Source organism: Electrona antarctica (genome assembly GCF_951216825.1).
Source record: "Electrona antarctica genome assembly, chromosome: 15".
Lineage (NCBI taxonomy): Eukaryota > Metazoa > Chordata > Actinopteri > Myctophiformes > Myctophidae > Electrona > Electrona antarctica.
This window is the reverse complement of record NC_136796.1, coordinates 991,654-1,012,718: the sequence shown is the minus strand read 5'-3', so window position 1 is coordinate 1,012,718 and position 21,065 is coordinate 991,654. Positions and strand designations below refer to the sequence as shown.

General features: G+C 43.7%; 1 protein-coding gene across 1 annotated transcript in view; it reads left to right on the top strand.

The window, feature by feature from the left end:
- The window catches only part of LOC306938222 (uncharacterized protein), a gene marked incomplete at its 3' end in the record, with an annotated part of 62,940 nt that overhangs the window by 9,913 nt on the left and 31,962 nt on the right, over window positions 1-21,065 (top strand). Inside the window, exon 7 of the mRNA XM_079522286.1 lies at window positions 93-203. Within this exon, the coding sequence (XP_079378412.1) occupies window positions 93-203 (111 nt within the window). The remainder of the gene's footprint in view (window positions 1-92; window positions 204-21,065) is intronic.

Below are 21,065 nucleotides of genomic sequence, written 5' to 3'. Positions count from 1 at the left end.
TCCTGATGACTACAAAACAATGACTAAATTAAAATTAAATGCCAACTCGGGAGTATTTTATAATATTTTCACTTGTTTCTCCTGTCTACTAGAAAACCATTTCTAGCTTTGATATTGAGGGTGTGGACGATGCGGACTTCCTGAAGAACACACTTTGCAACCTTCTTAAAGAATTCCAAGCCAATAAAAGGACAATGGAGAAGGTACAGCATGCATTTCCATAACATATTAAGACCCGAGTTGCTCAGTGGATCAGTGGCCTTGTGGTTAGAGTGTCCGCCCTGAGACTGGGAGGTCGGGGTTCAATTCCCGGGCCGGGTCATACCAAAGACTCTAAAAATGGGACCCAATGCCTCCCTGCTTGACACTCAGCATCAAGGGTTGGATTGGGGGTAAGTCCCTGCGAGATACTAGCGTCATGTCCAGGTGGTGTACTCAAGCTGCCTCACGCTACAGAAACAGGAGATAGGCTCCTGCCCCTATGGGCCTCATGGCTCGGCAAGGCTACTTATTAAGACCTGAGACCCATTCTAACAGGTTTTATGTAAAACTTCTGTTGCTATATAAATCAGTGGTTCTTAAACCTTTTTCGTGGAAAGGAAATGTATTTGCAAGGCCGACGGCCCCATATCAAAATATTTTGTTCCAGTGACCCCCAGAAGCATAGATTTGAGTTTAAAAAAAATCACACCCGTGTGAAGTGAGGGGCGCTAATATATTAACGTCTAAATCATGTTGATTAGGTGATGTAAAACAGTAAATTGGTGGGAAAAACTAGACCTATATTAAATTGTTTATAGGATCAATACAAGTAAATTAATACATGATACCCTAAATGTCATGGTGATAACAATCTAATATAGGTATGGTTTTGCCCACTCGATTCATAATTAACGTTCCTGCAATTTTAGAGCTCTGGCTCATGGACTAAGAACCAAAAAGAACTGAACCAGTTCTCATTGGGAACCAACCGGGGGCAAAGGGGCCACACACACACACACACCGCAGACTCTGCACACGTCAATGAACATGCACGGGAAACAGAGAAGAATATGAATGGAATGGAATGAAAATAACGCAACACTCCCCATTTTGTAATTAATGCACAGAGCGCATTTGTGCATGTTGTTGCCTATTGTACTGTAACATTGGGCGGGATATAGCCTGTAATATTAGCTACACAGTACATTTATATCTATCTTTGAAAAGAAAGTGTATAACACCAGATAATAGATAGGTAATACAGTGTCACAATGTGCAAACATCTATCTATCTATCTATCTATCTATCTATCTATCTATCTATCTATCTATCTGTATCTTTCTTTAGCAGTATACATACATTTTCAAATTACATTGTTCAAAGTCAAAGTTGTACGTATTTGTTCTCTGCATTTGACCCATCTCTTGGAGCGGTGAGCCGCATCGTGCGCACACTCTAACCACAAGGCCACTGTCTGGTCAACTTATTACAACATCTCCACGTGGGGATGTACTTTCTGAAGTGGTGGGAAATTGCTATATACTGGACATGGCAACAACTACCCCAAAAGGGTTTCCCCGTCATGAATGAGTTAAAAGAGATGGTTGGGATTTAATGAATAATCATGTATCGTCATCCATTCTCAGAGCCCATGCCGTGCAGGCATGTCGACTGATCTCCCCTGTATGAGCAACGATCAACGAGCAACTCCTCCATGCCAGCGTGACAGAAACCTCACCGAAGGTCCTCATCAAGGCCAACGGACGCCTGCACCAGGCCAGCGTGACAGAAACCTCACCGAAGGTCCTCATCAAGGCCAACGGACGCCTGCACCAGGCCAGCATGACAGAAACCTCACCGAAGGTCCTCATCAAGGCCAACGGACGCCTGCACCAGGCCAGCGTGACAGAAACCTCACCGAAGGTCCTCATCAAGGCCAACGGACGCCTGCACCAGGCCAGCGTGACAGAAACCTCACCGAAGGTCCTCATCAAGGCCAACGGACGCCTGCACCAGGCCAGCGTGACAGAAACCTCACCGAAGGTCCTCATCAAGGCCAACGGACGCCTGCACCAGGCCAGCGTGACAGAAACCTCACCGAAGGTCCTCATCAAGGCCAACGGACGCCTGTTCCGGGTCAGCGTGACTTCAAAGAAGAACCACAAGACAGGCGCGTTGACAACCAACGCAGGCAACCACAGGAACCTCGCAGACAGCAGCAGCGGGACAGTGACGAGCAAGGGCAGGATGCGCGGGATCATAGAAGCCGCCCTCCTTCTTCGGGTCAACCTCAACGGTGCGCGCTCGTTTTCTCAAACCTGCATAGCAAGTCTGACGTCTCGTGTCGTCTAACCGCCGAAAGCAGTCACGCAGCATCGGACGCCTTCAGATTACACTACGACACAGAGGCTGAGTCGGATGAAGAATGGAAACCGATGAGGGCGCCGAGGGCACCGAGCAGATGTACTCCATTCCTAGATACCGCTAGTAAGTAGCAGTGGCTGCCTTATATATATGTTTCAATCGATTAAATTGAAACAGGCCTCGAGCTTCCAGGGGCCTAAAAAACATTTTTTACTTGGCTGTGCTGTATGCTGTTCATGCTTTGAAGTCCGATAAAAATAAAAAAGTAAAATAATAATAATAATTTATTATTAATTATAAAAATGATGACGTCATGAATGGCGTGATGAGATGAATGTATTTTTTTACGTATTGTATTCGTGATGTAGCCTAATGTATTTATGACAGTAGATGCATGGTAACTATGTACGGTATCTCTGTATTTGATGTATTATTACACTCAGTGTATGTATTATTCTAGCCCAGCGGTTACCAAACAGTGTGCCGATGCAAACTGTGGGATTTTGTGACAACGCCGCTTCATTACTGCAAAACAGCTATGCAAACAGTTATGAATTATGATTTTTTTAAATCTCTCTGTGTGTGTGTGTGTGTGTGTGTGTGTGTGTGTGTGTGTGTGTGTGTGTGTGTGTGTGTGTGTGTGTGTGTGTGTGTGTGTGTGTGTGTGTGTGTGTGTGTGTGTGTGTGTGTGTGTGTGCGCTCATTTCATGTGGTCAAGCCATGGGAAGGGGTGAACGCACTCTTTCGGATTCCTCCGACACAGACGTGGAAGAACGGACACCGATGAGGGAGTCGCGTCCAATGAGCAGATGTTCTTCTGATGCCAGTGGTGAGAAGACCTACATTTTGATCATGTTTGAGATGAAATTAAATTAAGGTACCGGTATTTATACTGTACTAGAGCGGTGCCCGTGGGGCCTCTACAGCGGTGCCGTTGGGCACTGGCCTTCTTGGAACGATGCAAGTTGGAAATGCATGCCTCACCCAGATATTATGTGCTGGAGCCTCTACAGCGGTTCCCGTTGGGCACTGGCCTACTTGGAACGATGCAAGTTGGAAATGCATGCCTGTAGCGGACCCAGCTGGCCAATAAGGTTGAAGACTGACTGATGATTTTAACTAAGTTGCTTTATTAATGAATCAACGTAGAACTAAAATAAAGAAAAACATAATATTCCTCATGAATCAGACAATCTATAAACACATCCAACATATGAGCATATACAAGCTCTACCTTAGCTGGCCCCGGGTCAAATTAAAGGGCCAGCATGTCAACACTTCCTGAACATCACAATAAAAGGTAGACTGCGGGTCCGTTACAATCCCCCACCCAGATATTCTGTGTATAAATGGAGTTCTTTGTCAGGCCTGGGCAACCCTGGGCAGGGGCCCTGTCCAGAGCCCGCCCCGTGCAGAGGCCTTTTTAGGGCGGTTCTGGACAACCGTGGGTCCAACCGACTCGACACCTGGCACTGCACTCCCCATGGTGGTGTGGAATGTGTGTGGAATGTGAAGTCGTTGGGGCGAACGGTTCTCGAGTTATGTGGATTACACACAGACAGACAGACAGACAGACAGACAGACAGACAGACAGACAGACAGACACTTGGTGCATTTATAGATGTTGTTTAACAGTAGATGCATCGGTACTATGTAACTATGTATCTCTGCATGTGATGACATGTGTGCTCATCGTAAGTAACTCTTAGGATAAGAGCTAAATGTCTCAATTGTGAATTGATTTGATTTCGTGTACATCATATTTACCAAAACTACCATAACCTTTCTGTGATTTCAGACTCGGACACAGAGGCGCCACGGCCAACGTCTAGATTACCATCTGTTGGCAGTGAAAATACAGGTAAGAACAAAACAAGTCAATGAATGGAATTGAAAGTGGACCAAAACGGGTGTACTACCCGCTTGTCAAACAAGTGGACAAATACATTTGTATCCTATATCTGTTGGAGATCTGTTTGTTCATTTACAAAGCTAAACCCCCCCAACGGAGTAGTTCTACATTGCAGTATTGGTACTTTTACTTAAGTAAAGCATTTGAGTACTCACTGAAACACACCAACATGTTTGACACCAACTTATGGGGATCCATGGCATAGCTTTTCAATTGGGGGTCCGCGGGCTAATAAGTGTGAATTTGGGGGTCCTTGACATGAAAAAGTTTGGGAACCACTGTTATAGAGGTCCTGACACCAACATGTTTGACCACTGCTCTGTGATGCTATAGTGCAGTGGTTTTCAACCATTTTCATATCAAGGCCAATTACTGTATTTATATTATTCGGCATTTGAGCCACGGACATTTAGCCTCTCAGAGCCCAAAACTAAAGAATATTTTTCTGTCGTTGGATAAAATGTTGTCTACAATTCCATGCTTTTGGCAAACGTTGATCAACATAACAATTATTCTACATTCTCTGATTGTGTAAATTAAGTAATGCAGATGTTTGACAATACTTAATCAGCACCAGGATTTTTTCAAAATAGGAGCTCAAGGTGACGGGCAGATATGGCAGCTTTTAGTCTGAAAGCCCCCCCCCCCCCCCCCCCCCGTTCCGTACAAAAACCGGGAGAAATAATGTTGCTTGCTTACCTCACTATGATTACTATCACATCTCTCTAGAAGCGTTCATATTTTAAACGAGAGGGATGTTGAAGTCAGAAATGAAGACCGACGTATAGCCATCTGGTCAAAACCACTGAGAGCTCCCTAGATTAGGAGAGACGAGCTAAACAAGGAAGTGAACGGCAGCGCGCATGTGCGAACAGCAAGGAGTATGGTGCAGAAGGAGACGTGTGTACACGTCCACTGGATCAGTCGGTTTAGTTATGGTGGTTTCACACGTCGTACGGTCTGAATGTGTTAACCCTTGAGAGCGAAACATGAAACCAAATGGACCAGGGCCATAGGCGTGTATTTGTCGTACATTTGTTGCTTCGTCCATTTGTTGTCCATTTGTTCGTTGTCCACCCAGATATTATGCGTTGGAGTCTCTACAGCGGTTCCCAACGGGAACATTGGGCGCTGTAGGCCAGTGCCCAACGGGAACTATCCGGGCAGAGGCCTTTTTGGGGCCGTTCTGGACAACCGTGGGTCTGACCGACTCGACACCTGGCACTGCACTCCCGGTGGTGGTGTGGAACGAGTGTGTCGAATTTGAATTTGCTGTGGCGAACGGTTCTCGAGTTGTGTGGATTACACACAGACAGACCGAGATATGTATCTATTTATGCATGTGATATAATTGATGACGATGTTGCCTATGACAGTAGATGCATCGGTACTATGTAACTATGTATCTCTGCATGTGATGTGTGGTCATTGTAAGTCACTCTGGATAAGAGCTTCTGCTAAATGTCTCAATTGTGAATTGATTTGATTTCGTGTACATCATATTTACCAAAACTACCTTAACATTTCTGCGATTTCAGACACAGACACAGAGGAGCCACGGCCAACATCTAGATTACCATCTGTTGGCAGTGAAAATGCAGGTAAGAACACAATGAATGGAGAATATGTAGTGGACCAAAACAGGTGTGCTATCCGCTTGTCAAACAAGTGGACAAATGCAGTTGTATCCTACGTATATCTGTTGGAGATCTGTTCAATGCTTGTATCATTTACAAAGCTAAAACCCCACACAAAAAAATATATTTTATGGTAATAATGTATTTCTATAATTTTTAGGTCCAACAGAGCAACAATGCGAAGCAGACAACGTTGATGTAGGTGAACATAGCACAGCTGCAGAGCGCGAGTGTGGTGACGAGCCAGGCGGAAGTCGTCCAGCTGCAGATCCTGAGTGGTCTAAAACCAACTGGCAGCCAGAGGACATTCCTTTCACTGCAAAGCCTGGACTTATCAACGATGCTGCTGCTCTTGATTCAGACGCACCAGTTGATTTTCTTGAGCTATTCCTGACCGATGAGCTGCTCCAGTACATAGTTGATCAGACTAACAACTATGCAAAGAGGTTCACTAAAACGGTAACATTCGGCAGAGCACCATATTCCACATGTCACCAATGGAAACCTGTCACGGTTCATGAACTAAAACACTTCCTAGGGCTCCTTTTTCTTACTGGTATCATTCATAAGCCTACGATGTCTATGTACTGGTCTAAAGATGAATCATTAGCTAGCCCCTACTTCAACAGGACCATGACTCGCAACAGGTTTGAACTTATATGGAGATTTCTCCAGTTCAGTGATTTCACATTAGACAATGGTACTGACAGGCTGTACAAGATCCGCCCGGTTTTAGATTACTTACTCTGCAGATTCCGTGAAATGTTTCAACCAAACACTAACATTTGCATTGATGAAGGTACGCTTCTGTGGCGTGGGCGTCTAAGTTTCAGAGTGTACAATCCCCAAAAACCTATCAGATTTGGCATAAAATCCTATATATTGTGTGATTCTGAGACAGGGTATTGTTTCAACATGAAGCCCTACTGTGGAGATGCTACTCCCCTGGGTGAAACAATTCTCTTCCTTCTTGATCGCCTAGTAGGTTATGGATATAGATTGTTCATGGATAACTTTTACAATTCTGTAGCACTGTGTACAAATCTACTTGATCTGAAAACCCATGTCTGTGGTACTCTAAGAAGTAATCGAGGTGAACCAGGAGCCCTTAAACAAGTTAAAAAATCTGACCTGAAAGATGGGCAAACAATCATGCGTCACAATGACAGGGTGATGGTCTTGGCCTGGCGGGACCATGGCATAGTGAAAATGGTTTCAACGTTCCACCAGGACGAGATGCAAGAAGTTCTGGTATGGCAGAGAGGCCAGCTGGAAAAAGTGCCAAAACAGAAGCCTGTTTGCGTTGTAGAATACAACAAGTCAATGAATGGAGTCGATAGAATGGACCAAAACATTGTGTACTACCCGTTTGTCAGGAAGAATTCCAAGTGGTCAAGGAAATTTGTAGCCTACATGTTTGAAATCTGTTTGTACAATGCTTTTATCCTTTACAAAGCTAAAAACCCACAGGGCAAGATTAAATGCCAACTCCCATTCCTACTAAGTGTCATACATCAATGGGCGGGCCTGTCGGGCCCGCTATATGACCTTCCACCTGCACCCAAACCCAGGCCACCACGCGCAGACCCTCAGTGCAGGCTGGATGGTAACTTTAAAGCCCACGAACTCGTTTTGATCCCACCCACCCCCAAAAAGCAGAATCCATGTAAGCGGTGCAGAGTTTGTGCCAGGAAGTCCAAGCGAGGCGAGACGAGGTACATATGCAAAACCTGTTGTGTCCCCTTACACACGGGGAGGTGTTTCACGCTGTATCACTCAAGGAAAAACTACGCTGATGCTGAATAAAATGGTCAGTGGTGGGAAAAAGTACTCAATTGTTTTACTTAAGTAAAAGTATCAATACTGCAATGTAGGAATACTTTGTTACAAGTGAAAGTACGTAATTCAAAATGTACTTGAGTAAAAGTAAATGAAAAGCCTTAAAATGGTGTGATCATTTGTTGTGTTGAAAAATAATCCAAATTGCCGATCAACAACAAAGATCGAAAGAGGAACGCTCCCGTATTGCGCCGCCATTGCAATAAGAATGCATTGAGCCTCAATTTCCCAGAATCTTTAGCAAGCCAGTTCGACTGATCTTTTTCCGGTGACATCATCCGAACGCGTCACCTATCCCATTCTGCGGTGGAAACCATGTAAGTCTTAAAACGTATTAAAAACGGCAAATTAATCAATGAAAACAACTCATGGAACTCGGGCAGAGACGATGTACCCCGAACCAGTGGATTTCAAACCAATCAGTGGCCGGTAGAGGCGGGATCGAGGCGATACTGATGATGTATTGAAGCTGCAGCCACAGCGCACATGTAAACACAACCTAACAAGACTACAACTCGAAATTATTATGGAGACTAGAGTGAGACCGGCCTTCGGCCGGTCTCACTCTAGCGCCGAGCCACGCCATCCAGGTGGCCAGTGTTCTGTACCATACTGTACCGTACCGTACTGTATTGTTCCATACTGTACTCTATTGTTACATACTGTACTGTACTGTATTGTTACATACTGTACTGTATTGTTACTTGACTGGACTGGACTTTACTGTACTGTACTGTAGCAGACTTGACTGGACTGGACTTTACTGTACTGTAGCAGACTTTACTGTACTGTACTGTAGCAGACTTGACTGGACTGGACTTTACTGTACTGTAGCAGACTGTACTGTACTGTACTGTACTGTACTGTACTGTACTGTACTGTACTGTACTGTACTGTACTGTACTGTACTGTAGCAGACTTGACTGGAATGGACTTTACTGTACTGTAGCAGACTGTACTGTACTGTACTGTACTGTACTGTACTGTACTGTACTGTACTGTACTGTGCTGTGCCGTACTGTACCGTACTGTACTGTACTGTACTGTGCTGTGCTGTGCTGTGCTGTGCTGTACTGTACCATACTGTAGCAGACTGTGCTGTACTGTAATGTACTGTATCAGACTACTGTACTGTACTGTACTGTACTGTACTGTGCTGTGCTGTGCTGTGCTGTACTGTACCGTAATGTACTGTAGCAGACTGTACTGTACTGTTGCAGACTGTACTGTACTGTACTGTACTGTACTGTACTGTACTGTACTGTACTGTACTGTACTGTGCCATACTGTGCTGTACTGTACAATACTATACTGCTGTGCCGTGTGTGTGTGTGTGTGTGTGTGTGTGTGTGTGTGTGTGTGTGTGTGTGTGTGTGTGTGTGTGTGTGTGTGTGTGTGTGTGTGTGTGTGCGCGTGTGCGCGTGTGCGTGAGCGAGCGGATGGGGTGTGGCCTAAAATGTGGGGGGGTTCCAAATCACACAAATCACTGAATGCTCCTTTAACTAATACGTAGCTAAATGGCAGTAGCAATAGTTCAGCACAGGCTAACATAGATTTGTTCTATTTTTTTTAGAAAGAGAAAAAAGAAAAATCCCAACGTTAAAAACGTCTTTGGCCTGGATGGCTATTTGTTAAAAGAAGTCAAATATGTACTTATTTACTTTACACCATTGTAAAAGGTGTTGTGAACTAGGCCTATACATGAAAGAAAAAAATGTCTTCTGGGGAATTAATTCTTCAAATGTCATACTGTACATACATGTGTTATCTTTTTACATGTCATGAATTCCAACGTCACGTTATATATTTTCGTGGATGTTATTTGAAAGCTGCATTATTTGTTTAGTTTAGCATTAGAGATGTCCCGATGCTGTATCGGCCCTTATTTGTCATATCGGGTATCGGTGAATATGCCAGTCTAACCACTGATCCAACACAGGGGTAAGGGGGTTGACACTATGGCAGGTAAATATAAAGCCTTAAGTAGGTGGAAATAGCAAAAAGTTTACTTTTCTGAGCAATATTCACTTGTCCTACCCTTTATCAGGGGTAGAACAAAATAGGACATAGTTTTTTCATATCTTTAGGATGTCAACTTCATGAAATGGATTGTCCCAAGTTTTACTTCTACTGCAAGCCATGAATTGACTCATCACACATGAAAAATCTTCCTCTTCATGAAATGGATAGTCATAATTTTTTGTTTTACTGCAAAAGTCATGAAATGCCAATATTATATTATATTGTGTATCAGAAGCCTTTAATATAAGTCCTTATTAGAGGTATAAATAGCAATAAGCATCTTACTACAGTATCAACCATCAAGCTATTTACTTTGACTGCAAAAGACAATTCTTCAATAAACTTTCTGCACCAAAAAAGTGCAGATATGTCCCCAGTGTCTACACTGGGGACATATCTGTACCCCAAAGCAACCCCAAAGCAGCCAGAAAGATATTTTAAAATAGGCTTGTATTGTGAACAGCAGGGTTTTATAGGCTCTTAGGCCTTGTTAAACACAGAATTATCAGTAATATCAGACCAGACTTGGGGTTGTGATGTGGAGTGTCCACCCTGAAACTGGGAGGTAGGGGTTCGATCCCCGGCCAGGTCATGCCAAAGACTAAATATGGCACCTAATGCCTCCCCGCTTGGCATTTAGCACTTAGGGGGGGGGGGGGGGGGATCTACTAATCAAATGAATGGGGGTAGAGTGGCTGGATGGTAACCGCAAGGTTGCCAGTTCGAACCCGGACTCCCCCAGAGTTAGTGTCGAAGTGTCCTTGAGCAAGACTCTGAACCCCTAATTGCTCCTGATGTGCTGGTTTGGTAGCCTGGCTAATAAGCCAGACTCAAATCACACTGTCGTGTGGTATTTTAGTCTGGAGATGCTGTGTATGGATCTTGTTTCCCGGGGGGCGGGTTCAAACATTTTATCTTTGACGCAATTGGTTAGAGCTACTGTCAGTCAAAGGTCTCAAGCATTGAACGTCAATGTACCAAAGCCCACCCATATTGCATACCGTGTCCCGATTGGCCACACCAGTTCTCTGGTGTAGGAAATGGGCGTACAATTGAGCCTCTCCAGACCGTAATAATTTTTTTTTGCCAACGGCTGATTCGGTCTGGCTTATTAGCCAGGCTACTGGTTTGGTGCCTTGCATGGTTTCCGCCGCCATCGGTGTATGAATGTGTGTGTGAATGGGTGAATGTAATGCACAAAACCTTGGATAAAGGCGCTTTACATAGATGCACCATTTACACGCATGTATTTACACGCATCTATTTACACCATTTACACGCTATATAAATGCACCATTTACCATTTAGAGTGGCTCACAATGATGGCCTAAAAGTCATATCTCCCCATAATAACGGAAATCCCTTTGGCTTAGTGGTTAAGATGTTGGCTCTCCACTTGGGAGGCGCGATGTTCGGATCTGATTTGTGACTTTTCACCACAGTCTGCTATAAACCCAACAACAGCAAACCCAACGCCCACAGCATCCCCAGCGGGAATCGAACCCAGGACCTTCTAGCTGTGAGGCGACAGCACTACCGACTGTGCCACCGTGGAAATCGTGCCCCTTCGGAAGTTTTCAAAATAAAGGCGCTATAGTGCCAAAAAAAACGGGAGGCATAATCTTCCGTTGCGCTGTCACATCTACTCTTTCTTTAGAAGCGTTAATATTCTAAACGAAATGCTTGGTTAAAGGGACACTTCACCCTTTTGGCAAAAATACATGTTAATGACGTTCAGAATATTTAGAACACTTTCCTGGGAGTCTTTATGTGTGTAATACTGTATATGTATATACCGTATAGGGTGTATACTGTATAGGCTATAGTAGCCTATAGGCCTATTTCACAGAATTCACACATGCACTTGAAGTTCTACAGGTAGGCTAAACCTGACTGTTATAATGAAAACCAGTGGCGTGCACAGATAGACACTAGGGGGTGCTAGAGCACCCCCTGCCCTTTTGGCAATGTGCCCTTTTGAAAAAAAAGGGAGAATTTTTTTTTCTTTTTTGTTTTTCGAAAATAGCAGACCTACAAGCTCATAGCGCGCCACTCGGTGGCGCGCTATGAGCTTGTAGATCTGCTATTTTTCAATAGCTAAAGCATAACATAATGCTAACACCAAAAGGGGTTCCCGCCCAAAATGGATTAAGGCAACCGGCCGGTTCCACGCGCTGCACAAGGTGCCCTTTTTTAACTTGAGCACCTGCCCCTCTAAATGTCTGTGCACGCCACTGATGAAAACATATATAGGCCTATAGCCTACTTTCTTCCCATATATAATATATTTCTGGTGCCTATATTTTGAAACAAAATGCGTGTGTGTGCGTGCGTGCGTACGTGTGTGCGTGCACGTACAGTATGCAGAATAAAGAGGATGAATATGCAGCAGTGACAGTCACAATTAAGCAATATTACACTCAAGAGTCTCCCACTGAAAAAAGATTGTAAAATAAAGGTCCATTACTTATTCGGCATTTGAGCCACGGACCACCATTTTTATGACATTTAGCTTCTCAGACCCTCACCCTGGTCACCCAGGATATCTTGTCGTTGGATAAGATATTTTCCACAATACCATCCATGACCATGCTGTATTGATGTGGTACCATTAGGAGAGATGACAGGCAAACGTTGATGCAAATAATAATACATTCTCTAGGCCTAATTGTCTAGACTTCTTGTAAATGCAGATGTTTAACAATAATTTAACTCTTGAGAGCGTACTATACGGGTACATTTTACGCTCTCAAGAGTTAAAGATCTATGAGGGTCCATTTCCTTTCTCCATCATTTAGCTGGGGACCACCTGGAACCCCCTCAAGAACCACAAATGAGGTATAGGCCTGCTCCCGGCCGGTGGGAGGCAGCAATTTGCCGAAAGGCATATGAAGAAGAAGGAGGAATGCAGGGTTGCCATGTCTGCTAATTATAAGCCAGTTTGGGCTTGTTTTGTATATATATTTTGTACCTAATGTTGTTTAAACTAGGGTTAAATTTTCAAGTCAAGGACCCCAAAATGAATTATTATATATATTTGTCTGCGGACCCCCGTCTGAAAAGTGAAAACATGTTATGCCACAAACCCCCATACAGGCATACAAGATTTGTGTTGTTAAAAATGTTTAAAGAATATTCCACTTTTTTTCTCCAAAATTTCAAAATGTGAATCCCTTAACAGAAAATCTGATTGTCTTAAAACAACGACAAACTCACCAATATTACAGCTGTACGAAAAGCTTGAATTATCTTTCTATCCTCATAGTGTTTGTTTCATAAAAATCCACTGTATACATGTTATGAGCTACTTTGTGTCCTTGCAGGTGATTCTTTTTCTAAGTGCTGGAGTTTGGAAGTGCTTGTTAGAAATCACTCAACTGTTCTGTGTACCACCTGTTTTGAATTAGCACCTAATGCAAGAGGCAGCAGGACATTGCTTTACTTAAAACGAGTGCTTCCAAACTCTGATGGAAACATGGCCGGCTTGGCCGCAGTCTGCAAATGGACAATAATTTAAACGGTGTCGCCCACAGTTAACAGTTTTTGCATTGAGTTGTGCTTGAAATGTACTGTATTTCTGCAAACTGTTAGTATACTTCAATCAATCAATCAATCGCTTCGCTTCTTTTGGTCTTGTTTTCATAGACCTGGTTGCTTGTTTCTCGACAGTCTCTCACAATCTGGCAACACCAGAATGGAGGCTCGGGTTCATTGTGTTTTAAAGTGAGATAAACAATAAGCTACGGGTTGGATCTTTAATATTTACATTTTACATTGTAAACAACAACAACAAGCAAACACGGCGAGCAACAACAATGGAGGCTCTGGTCGATTTCATCCAATGCGAGGTGAGCAGAAAGAACACAAGCGACTGCAGGCTGCAGTCCTGCAGAGTGCAGACACACACATGCCGTTTTTCAAATAACATCCATGATGGAAATGTTGGCCACCATGCATGTGGAGTAATTGTATGCAGGGCTACTACTGTGTGTTGTTCTCCCTGCATGCAAATGCCGTCTGGAGTAAAGGAGCGTATTAATTGCAGTAGCCTATGAGGAGTGATGCCTTTTTTATTTTATTTTTTTGCAATTGTCCGCCGTTATTTCGGGAAGAAAAAAACCCTGCACCTTTTATAGTGCCTCCATCGTGCTCGCCTTTATTTCTCCGCTCAAATAAACAATTACATAAATAAGTGTTGTATTGTGCAACAACGGTGAATTGCTATATTCTATTGCATAGCCCTTGTTTTGTCTTTTTTGTGCATGTTCTGTGCTGCAGCACTTTGGTCAACAGGTTCATTTTAATATTTTTTTGCTTTGGGAGCCTGCAGGCAGGAATGTTGTTGTCACTTCACTTGAATTGTTGGTAGGTGTCTGTTAGGTTAGGGAACTGGAATTGGCATCATAATTTTAGCAGCGAGCAAACTTTTTCTTTTAATGAATCGAGTACAAAGCACCTCGTGGAAACAGCTAGGCTACATAGGCCTACATTGCCTAAGTTCGATCAAGTTGTCTGCTTGAACTTCTGTTAAACATTTGTAGCCTGGGGGTGCCCCCGCGCCCCGCCCCCCCCAGTGGCGCAACCTGGTTGGGTATGAGCACGAAAACGCCATGGTTGTCTGTGCGCAACCACACACACACACACACACACACACACACACACACACACACACACACACACACACACACACACACACACACACACACACACACACACACACACACACACACACACACACACACACACACACACACACACACACACACACACACACACACACACACACACACACACACACACACACACACTGTGGCAGTGGTGGCCGAACGGATAGCGGCGCGGTCTTGATACCGGAAGGTTCCTAGTTCGAATCAGCCGTCCGACACGTTAACATTACCACCGCTGAAGTGCCCTTGAACAAGGCATTGAACCACTACGATGAAATGTGTTCTATGAGCAGGGCCTGGCTGGAAACAAGTTCTTGAGCTTAGCCCAGATACCCTGGGTAAATATAGATTTCATTTCACACACACACACACACATATTAACTGTATATATGATGATTTCGGGTGTGCAAGTACAGTACAGTACAGTACAGTAGAGGGTACAGTAGAGGGACCGGCACACGGTAACTCTGTCATTTCTCAACCGTTTCGGACGCGGGGCGGCACGCCGGAACCGGCCCGGTGTTACATTTTGTCTTCAGACCATGTCAACTCCAGACCGCGTCAACCGTCGCCGTAGAGACGGACCCACAACGGCAGATGTTGTTCACAGCGAAATAATGCGTAGCAGTCCGCGTCAATGCCTGTCTCTTCCCTTTATGTTAATCACAATTCCAAACACATAGCCTACCGATGTGATTCTTGTCTTAAGCGTCGGGCAGGCGTTGTGTGGACCTTAGCCAGGTTTTGTTGTTGTTGTTGACAGTCACGGGAAGAAGGGGTTGTCTGACTCTTCCTCAAATAATACATTAGCTTTTATGAATTATATTCTATTCGCCATTGGAGTATGAGTATGTCACGTACATTAACCATGTAGCCCAGCATGTAGTGCGTGAAAATAAACGCATTGATGAATGAAGGAATAAATAAATGTTTCTGACGGGATTCGAACTTGTCCTGTTCTCAGCATAAGTTCACCAGTCTGGAGCATAGTCCAATGGGTCACCAGAGATTTCGACCCAGGACGATTCGACCCGGACCATTCGACCCGCTCTCGACCCGCTTGGACCTGACTTTTCGACCCGGACCGCGAGAGAGAGAGACAGAGAGAGACATAGAGAGAGAGAGAGAGACAGAGACATAATAATAATAATATGTACATTGATTTACCAAACAATTATTGTGTTGGTGTTTTTATTTACCAAACAATTACAAAGCTAATGGAGGCTAATGGAGGCTAAAGGGAGCCACCCACAGAGACACAGAGACACAGGCCATCAACGATCACATTCCTAAGGCTAGCAGCCACCATCCTCATCCCCATAGCAGAGTATGACGTTTTTTGCTAGTGGGGTTTTGTGAATAATCACATGAAGTATAAAAGTATGATATATAAGAAAAGTTATAGCTATAATGGTAATGCCTTTATTGATTGTATGCTGTGATTTGAATACACTATATTATTTGTATGTGTTATGGAAATGATTATTTTGTCATTCAGTCATAAAGTGACGTTCAGTCTACACATTAGCAGCAGCTCTGTGTTGTCTGACAATTATTCTTGCACTCATTTTATTCTCCCATATAGAACGACACAATGTAACATAGCTCTGTTTACACAATGCTGTACCCCCCTCCAACTGTATATGTTCCCCATCTTAAATCTTGAATATGGAGAATTAGGCATCATATATGAGATGCAAATATTATAATTGGGATTTCATTTATATTGCATATTTCATCTTACTTACATTTTGTTTACAAGGTGAATATGTACACAGCATATGACCGTGTCCTTAATCATGTTTAAGGAGGATAGGCTATCATAAGCTTTTAGCTTCTGCCTATTTCCTTTTGATCACCTCAAACACTGATGGATGTAAGTCGGATGAAAATTAGCATCTTTGCTAATCCCGGTGTATTTACGTTCATGTGACGTTCATTAATATGCTCTGTCCTGTCTAAATAAACAAATAAAGTAAAGTAAAGTAAAGATAATTCGACCCGGTAAAAACGGGTCGAACGGACTCGAATTTGCGGTTGGGCGAGTTGACCTGGGTCGAAATCTCTGGTGACCCTGACCGTCCAATGTACCATTCTATTCACAATGTTTAGTAACCGTAATCACATCATGGAGTATAGAACCAGCCATCAACGCACCAAACCTAGGTTAAGTTGAGACCTCAGTCACCACACTGGTTTACAACATAGCTGTTTATTACCGAGTTGTTTCTAAAAGCATCTCTCACCATCATCACCTAAATTCACCTTATAGTCATTATGTTATACAGGCTACTTAGAAATTGTAAACATATGAATCATTATGGGTTAGACAGTTTGTTTATAACATGACCTCAGACAACACACAAAGACCATCAAGAGGCAGTAATTCAGCCTAACACATGATTGAAGTTATTTTATTTGCCACATCCCATACATACACAAGAGTAACATTCTTGCCTTACCCACTGTTCTACAGTGTGTAACAAAAATGACCACAAAAGGGCACACACTGTCTGATGTCAGATTGCTCCTGACCACCTCAGGACACTAAAGGACAGTGTCGTCACAGTGGTCGCAGTCATACATTGCAGTCTGCTCCTCTGTATCGGTTTGTAACCTTACCTTTATCTCCATCAGCATGGACAGCCATGTTGATGGAGCATGTGACATTGGTTGGCAGTGTATAAAGGCACCATAATAGATTTGGGTAGGGTTGAACTAAATGATTTAGGCATTTAGCAGCTTTAACAACAACAAATGTTGCCTCAGTAAACCAGGATAGCAAATAATCTATAGTATCTAAATAGCGTTCCATCTAATTGTAACCTTTGCAGAAGTATCCATGGTCACCAAGACAGGTCATCAAGACAGGTCATCCTTTTCTTTTTTCTATTTTACACCCAGTGCCAATTTCTTAAAATGTAATCCTGGGTGCTACCCTCTGCCAACCTGGGGAGAGCCCCGAACTGAGCTCATACTTCAATGCATGAGGAGTGAGCAGTGTTTTTGAAACAAATAAATAAATCAAATACAAATGATGGCTGGCCAACTAGAACAGTGGAGAGTGGATCGAGGGAGATGCACTGGTTTATGTGCAGGCTGGGAGTTGCCTACACACACCCAGTGAAACCATAATTCACAAGATGAGCATTCAATCTGAAAGAACATGAATACATTGTTATTCATGTATTTAGTTAAAGTTCACTCACATTTAACAGCTTTTGTATTGAGTTGTGCTTTCGTTTGAAATGTTCTCAGTCTGCATACTGTGAAATAAAAATGTCAATCAATCAATTAATTAATTAATTAATTGGTTGATAATTATATGTAGGCCTATGTATGTGGGTTTCCATTTTATGTTATCTATGAGATAATGAGGTCATATAACAAACTGTTTGTCTACCTATAATGCTTTTATGCTTCATATATTTACAATTTCTAAGTAGCTTGTATAACACTAGAATTTCGCGGGCCTTCGGCCCGCTCATCCCAGAGTTGCGTTGCCCCGCGTTGCGATACAGAAGTCCACAGATACAGAAGTCCACAGTGACACGCGTTTTATGCAGCTGTTTTGTGTTGCAGCGCGTGCGCGCGTGTAGTGTTGTTGTTCTTATCCATATATGCGCCTCGGTTCGTCCCGTTTGTTCCACGCCAGGTGTCGACGCAGTCGTTCGCGCAATTTTCGTGTTTGCATTATTTTAACTGTGTAGGCATACCATATTCTGAATTACCAAAAAGAGGACACATGCGCGCGTGCATGTGGATGTGCACATGCGCGTGCACGTCGTGCATGTGCATGTGTCGTGCGTGGGCGGTTCTGTTAAATTCAGATGTCAAAATAATCTATAGCCTAACAATAAATTGATCAAATATGCTCTATATTAGTTATGTATTTATTTAAAGCAGTGGCTCCCAAAGGTGTGATCCAGGGACCCTCATGGTTCCTTGAGGGGGTTCCAAATGGACCCATTATAGGTCTGTAACTCTGAGAGTGTACAAATGGAACCAAGTGGACCCTATAGGTCTGTAACTCTGAGAGTGTACAAATGGAACCAAATGGACTCTTTTATAACTTTTAACTCTGATACTGTACAAATGGAATCAAATGGGACTGTTATGGGTCCATTTGGTTTTACTCTCAGAGTTATGGGGGTCCTTGAAATTAAAAAGGTTGAGAACCTGTATGCAATGGCTTATGTCTTGTAAAAAGAGAGACCAGCCTATTGTCCAAACCATCATATCTTATGCTTTGCTAGGTTGTACAAAATAATATTGGGTCAATATAATTTGCAGGACTCACCGCGCGCACAGCTGCCTTGTCTGTGTTGACATGACATGGGCTTGCAGGACAGAACTTTTATTTGTGACAGACACATAGTTCCTTTGCAGACAATACAATCTGCTTCTCATTGGTCAGTCACAAAGCTAAGAAAACAATGTGAGAAAAAATGTAAGGACTGGAAAGCTCTGTCTTTCTCTATCTCTCTCCCTTTCTCTCTGTCTCCCTCCCTCGCTGGGGTGAAGACGTGTGTGCTCTCTCTCTCTCTCGCTCTCTTCTCTCTCCTCCCTCTCTGGGGTGTGGGGGGGGATTAGTTGCGCTGCCTTCGACAGTGCTATACTTCTCCAGCAGCGGTGCAGAACCGAGAGAGTGACACATTCTTTTGGATGTAAACTGCGCAACTTGTAGCTTTAAAGATCGGATTGTGTAGTCGCAACGGTGCTACAAAGTGAATGTTACAACTCGCACGGTGATATTTTAAGTCGCAAATGCGAGTACCTAGTCGCACTGTCGAGCCCTGTGTAGTGTAGTGCCATTAGCGCTGCATCGCGAGGTGATCCAAAATCCCCCCCGCGCACGCACGCACGCACACACACACACACACTGTATGTAGCTGTTTGTTGTTGCAGCGCGCGCGTGTGCGTGTAGTGTTGGTGTTGTTGTTCGTATCCATATATGCGCTTGTACCACGCCAGGTGTCGACGCGGTCGTGTTTGCATTATTGTAACTGTCCAAGTTAGAATCAGTGTGTGCGGTGTGTAGTTCTTCTTCTTCTGCTTTTGGTATGTGTGTGTGTGGGTCACGTGGTGGGCTTTGAGCAAATGGGAGAGGGAATGTAGTGTTGCCAGGTCCGCGTATTGTAAGTAGGGATGCCAAACGACTCATATTTGGCCAATCGATAAATCGAGGCCGCAAATCGACGAGTCGATCGACTTTTTTTCCTATTTATTTTCCATTATTTTATTTTTGTTGTTGCTGCGCAGCAGTTGAGGAGAACGCAACTATGCATTCCTTTAAGCAACACAACTTCTGCAGCTGCAGCCATATGTTTAGAATTTGCATCAATGATCAAAGCCCAATAATAAAAAATAAACTTTATTTTGTAAACAACGACACTGAAGGAGCAGCGGCGCTATCGGCTGCTATGCTATCCTATCAGCTAGTCCCAACTCAAGTGTCTGCAGCAGCCTGTCACAAGTCCCGTAATGAACTGATACGGGACGCACGTTGTTCCGTATTTTAATGTCGGGTCGGGGAATAAATACAGTATGAATGACGGCGGGATTTATTTGACAACGCTGTCCTGCTTTCTTCACGAGAAGAGAAGAGCGCTCACAGCTCAGAACAGAGCGGACCTGTCTTTGAGCGTGAGCGATGAGATGCGAACCTGGGGTCTGGGGGCTCAGAGCTGCAGCCATTGGCTCATGATACGAGCACACGACCAATGGGACAGAGCATTCAGTGTTGCTAAGATACCCTTCCCCTTCACCCCACACCCTTGGACGATGGCGCTCTAACTGCAGCGCAGCACAGCAGTGTCACACAGACAAACACGTACCTCTCCCATTTGGAAAACATTTGAAACAGTAAAGTTTATAACGTTTTATAATAAGCCATTACAAAAAAATAAAAAATAAAATAAAAACGATTTTTCGACTCATACGTTTTTGAGTCGCGGAAGGCACGAGTCGAAAATCGAGTCGATTTTCAACTTTTTTCAACATCCCTAATTGTAAGCGAGTGGTAGTGTGTGTAAGTAGCGTGTTGAATGGCATTTTTTCTGTGCTTGTTTTCATAGACGTGGCAACAAATTAGGCGGGGGTGTCGGTGCTTGTGGCGTGTTTGTGTTTATTATTGATATTGATATTGTTTGTGAGTCTGGACGGGAGCCGGCTTTAGTGGCAGTGCAATGACAATTTTTACGCGGGTGGTGTTGAGTGTGGGCGTGCGGCGCGACATGAGGAGATAGCCGTGGATCGACGCGGAGGGTAAGTCTGTGACGTCTTAGTGTGTTGTTGCAGTGTGTGTTGCTCCTGCGTCGGCTTCGGCACCCAGCGTGTCAGTGACGTAGTAGCTGGTGACTTTGGGTATTGGGTTGCGTACATGTTTTCAATTGTATAATAGATAATGACTATAAGGTGAATTTAGGTGATGATGGTGAGAGATGCTTTTAGAAACAAATCGGTAATAAACAGCTATGTTGTAAACCAGTGTGGGGACTGAGGTCTCAACTTAACCTAGGTTTGGTGCGTTGATGGTTGGTTCTATACTCCATGATGTGATTACGGTTACTAAACGTTGTGGGTAGAATGGTACATTGGACTATGCTCCAGACTGGTGAATTTATGCTGAGAACAGGACAA